Source organism: Octodon degus, unplaced genomic scaffold (genome assembly GCF_000260255.1).
Source record: "Octodon degus isolate 3935 unplaced genomic scaffold, OctDeg1.0 scaffold00079, whole genome shotgun sequence".
Taxonomy (NCBI): domain Eukaryota; kingdom Metazoa; phylum Chordata; class Mammalia; order Rodentia; family Octodontidae; genus Octodon; species Octodon degus.
In genome coordinates, this window is record NW_004524655.1 from 2,910,714 (window position 1) to 2,914,847 (window position 4,134).

At 43.6% G+C, this 4,134-nt stretch overlaps 1 protein-coding gene across 1 annotated transcript in view; it reads left to right on the forward strand.

The window, feature by feature from the left end:
- Window positions 1–4,134, forward strand: part of Fbxw8 (F-box and WD repeat domain containing 8) — a 123,750-nt gene that overhangs the window by 45,880 nt on the left and 73,736 nt on the right. The window contains exon 6 of the mRNA XM_004636336.2: window positions 802–890. Within this exon, the coding sequence (XP_004636393.1) occupies window positions 802–890 (89 nt within the window). The remainder of the gene's footprint in view (window positions 1–801; window positions 891–4,134) is intronic.

Here is a 4,134-nt window from a genome sequence, read left to right on the forward strand (position 1 = left end):
GAGAAGCAGGGGTGAGAGAGCCTAGAAGCTCTCCCGCACACTCACCAGTGTTGTGTTTTGGTGGGTCTGCAGGACTCCCAAGAGCGCAGCAGCAGTTCTTACTCAGATGGCAGGCTGCGCATGGTCTGGTCAGGTGGGGGTGGTCTGGAATAGTCTGGAGAATGCAGGGAAGTGACTCTCTCACGCAGTGGGTCTGGGCCTGGAGTGGCGGGCTGGCGCAGGACAGAGCAGAAGCTCTCCCCCACACTCGCAGGGCCTGGGGTCGGTTGGATATGGAGGGCCCAAGGCACAGCGGAAGTTCTCACTCAGAGGGCGGGCTGCACTCTGGTTTTGTTTTTATAAGAAAGGGGTTTTACTGTGTTTCCTAGGCTGACCTCAAACTCATGATATTCCTGTCTCTGTCTCCTAGTAGCTGGCACTGAGCTCCATGCCACCACAGCCAGCTTTAGGCTTAGCCTCGCCCTCCATCCTCCCCTCCTCTCCCAGCCAGTGCTTACCAGCTTACCATAGGTAGTTGTCATTCATGTGCACATACTTGCTTTGTGCTCGGTGATCTCCTTGATGACAGGGCTCATGTCTCACATGTCTGTGCCCTGCAGTTCATTGCCTTTGTGCCTGTGGTAATTCTGATATACTTAATAATTTAACATGTTTCTTGTCATCTTTGTCATTTGGAATGTCCACATAGCTTGAATGCAGTACGTGCCATAGAAAATCTCTATGGAGTACAGATGACAGTGCAGTCTGCTTTCCTGGTATTCCAAGAAGAGTGTAAACCGCATCCCCCTTTTCCTTATGCAGAGTCGCAGAGGTGCCGTGAGCGAGCTGGAACACATTCCCGAGGCAGTGTTGTGTGACGTGCATTCTCACGATGGCGTGGTCATTGCTGGGTAAGTAGAACCATTTCGCCTAATGCTCTTTGTCCCAGGTCTTTCATTTTTCATGGCCTGCCCTCTGAGCACCAGTTACTCTCCTTTCCTTGACAGGGGGAGTCTTCCTCTGGGAAAGTGTGTGTAGGGATAGACAACCTCCGTGACTCCCTTCTCTTGGATTAGAGAGCTCGGCAGGGCAGTGAGTGGTGAACAGCACGTTCTTGTGGAGCAGATCTGCAATCCATTTGTCTCGATATGTCTTCCTGGCTTTTAAATCACTCTTGTGGCATGTTATGTTAGATTTTCATTAAGGCAAACAGTTTGTATTTTATGAAGACTTAAAAAAGTCAAGCAAGAATAGTAAGTGTTGGCACAAACAGGTCCTGTTCTTACACACCTCTTTTCCAAAGGCTTTATTATGGTTGAGGGCTGTGGCCACACAAGACCTTCCTTCACTACCACATAGTACTTATTTGCTACTTAACTTGTCTGGAACTAGGCTTTTTATATGTCTCCATGGCCAAGAAATTTAATTTTAGCTTCTGTAAATTCCTTTGGCTTCTGTTCCAAAAGCCACTTTCATGAATTCTTCATGTTTTGCTATTTAGAGGTGCATTTATGTGTTTCTTTTATGTACAATAAGATTAGTTTTCTTTATCAATTAGGAAGTGTCTTGAGCTACAGTTTAAAATGGTAAACCTCAAACTTCAAACTTCTGCAGTCTCAAATTATTTGCCAAAACTTCTTTTATTTTTAATGTATTTGGTACAGGGTCTCACTACGCAGCCCAGACTACAGTTATCCACCTGTTTTTCTCTCCCCAGTGCTGGGATTGCAGGCATGTGCCACCATGCTCAGACTATGGGCTGCTCAGTGGGGGCAGGACCAACACAGCATGTGGTGCTGGGGATCGAAGCCCAGTTCCTGTGCTTGCCTAAGCAGGCACTTAGTTCACTGAGTTATCTCGCCAGCCCTAAAACCCTTAAACTTCTAAGTCTGGGTCAGCCTTTGAATGAGCCCTTGTCTACAAGAGAACAAAACCAAAAAACAACTTTGGACTTGAACAGTTAGTAGTTAGTACCGGGGATATAGCTCAGTGGCATAAATTCCTGCTTGGCAAGTGCAAGGACCCAAGTTTGATCCCCTGGGATTGAAGAAGAAAAAAAAAAAAAAAACCAGCCACTTAGTGGTCACTGAGTCATTTTCTTAGGGGGAAAAATACTCCTTCAAGAGCATTATTTGAAGTGAAATTACAGCTTGTTTAAATATTTTAGTTTCCTGTGCTCATGAAAAATTATTTCTGTTTAAACAAAATATGCCCAGGAGGAGCACTTATTTAGCTTCAGCTTTGCTGGCTATAATTTAGAGGTTAATGTCCTTCTCGAGAACGCTATAGAGCTGTTGCTTTTAGGAAAACTAATGGACCAGAAATCTGGAATTCTGTTCCTCATGTTATCGGTACATTAGGCTTCTGCCCGCATTGCTAATACGTAGACCTCAGAGCTGACCTGGTGCAAGGTATGTCCACTCACTGCATGTGAGAGCCAGGTAACTGCAGAAAGGCCTTAGATCACTTAGACTTAAAGGGTCTCTGCTTCAGGTGTAGGAAGGTGCTTGAGGTCAGACTCCTGAGAATGACTGGAAGAGCCTGAAAGAGCTTAGAAATAAAAGAGACTTTCTTCCTGAATGCCAGTTATGAGTCTTATCTGGATGGAGAGCTCCTGAACAGAAAGGCAGGCCAGGCCTACTCTGCAGCCAGGTGCCAGTCCTCGCTCCCTCCTCCCTGCTCCCTGGGGCTCTGTTCAGCATTAAAGATTCGGCAGCACAAAGCCCAGCTATGGCAGAGTTTGTGGATCGATTAGATGAAACTTGAGCCATGGGTCAGAGAGGCTCCTCTTTCTAAGAGAACCTCATGTTTATGGCATAGAATGAGATCCTTCAATCTTCCTTGTATGTAGAGCATCTTGTGTTTATCATTAAATTTTTATCTGGTGGTTACGATGCTTGTTTTCTGGATCAGATCTTGAATCCCTTTTCATTTGAGACAGCGGTGTTTGTGGTTACCTCATTCCCAATCAATGCTGTATTCACCAGGCTTTCTACAGTTACGCATCTCCAAGGAGCTTCTTAAAGAGACAGTGCTACCTCACCTGACTTTCTTGTACTTACTTTCCTTTTTCCGTCAGTTTTCTCTTTTATATAAGTGGAATCTGTTCAGAGGCTGTTTTATGTAACTACAAGCTATTTTTTATTTAAACCTATTATGTATAGTTCATGTAACTAGTAGAAAACAGGCTTGCAAAATCTCATTTCTTACTACTTTCTTATTCTTTTTTATTTTTGGAGAAACCGGGGATTGAACTCAGGCCCATGCACTTGCCAGGCAAGCACTTATTCTACTGAGCCATCTCCCCGGCCCCTCTTATTACTTTTTTAGATCTCTATAAATACTCGTGATTTGGGGAAGGGCTAGACTCACTTTTCTTGTACTTAGATTCTCTATCAGCCCTGTCTTCTTTTTTTTTTTTTTTTTAGAAAACTGCCTTTATTCTATTAGTTGGAAAAATTAACTGGTACAGAAAAAAAGTTTATTCAGCTGGAGAGAAGAGAAAAACTGAGTACCATCCCTGAGAACTGATGGCTTCTCAGGGAGGGCACCTCAGTAGGTGAGGAGAAAAGAGCGCTGTGAATTAGAGCCAGGCCCTGCAGCCCAGGTGACAAAGGCTATGCCATCTTCAAACAAAATTCCTAGTTACTAACCCAGTTCTGGAGAAGGGAACTAGGATATGTGGGGCCAAAAAGGGGCAATAGCCTTCTTGTATCAGACAAAGTGAAAAAATGGGGATTTTAAAAAATGAATTTTCCATCTGACTTTATTTCCAAATACACTTTCTTGTTAAAAAACAAAACAAAACAAAACAAAACAAAACAAAACAAACCAATACATTCTTTGTGGTAATGACAAGTATCAGTATTAGGAAATCCAATTATACAAAAAATACTATATCTAGTCTGGGTAGATATATTTATTTTTGGTAGCATACATTAAGTGGCACTAATTACATGGTTAACTATAAGGTAACTAACATGAAACCACAGAATTGTAACTCTGCCACAGCTGCATGGACTTGGGGCTTCTGGCTGAGCATGTTTTCAAAAAAACTGTCTGCCCACCCCAGAGCTATGCCAATAACTCCATGAAGAGTAAGACTCTGAAGTGGGGACTCATCAGAATTCCCTGCAACTGACAGATTAGAGGCAG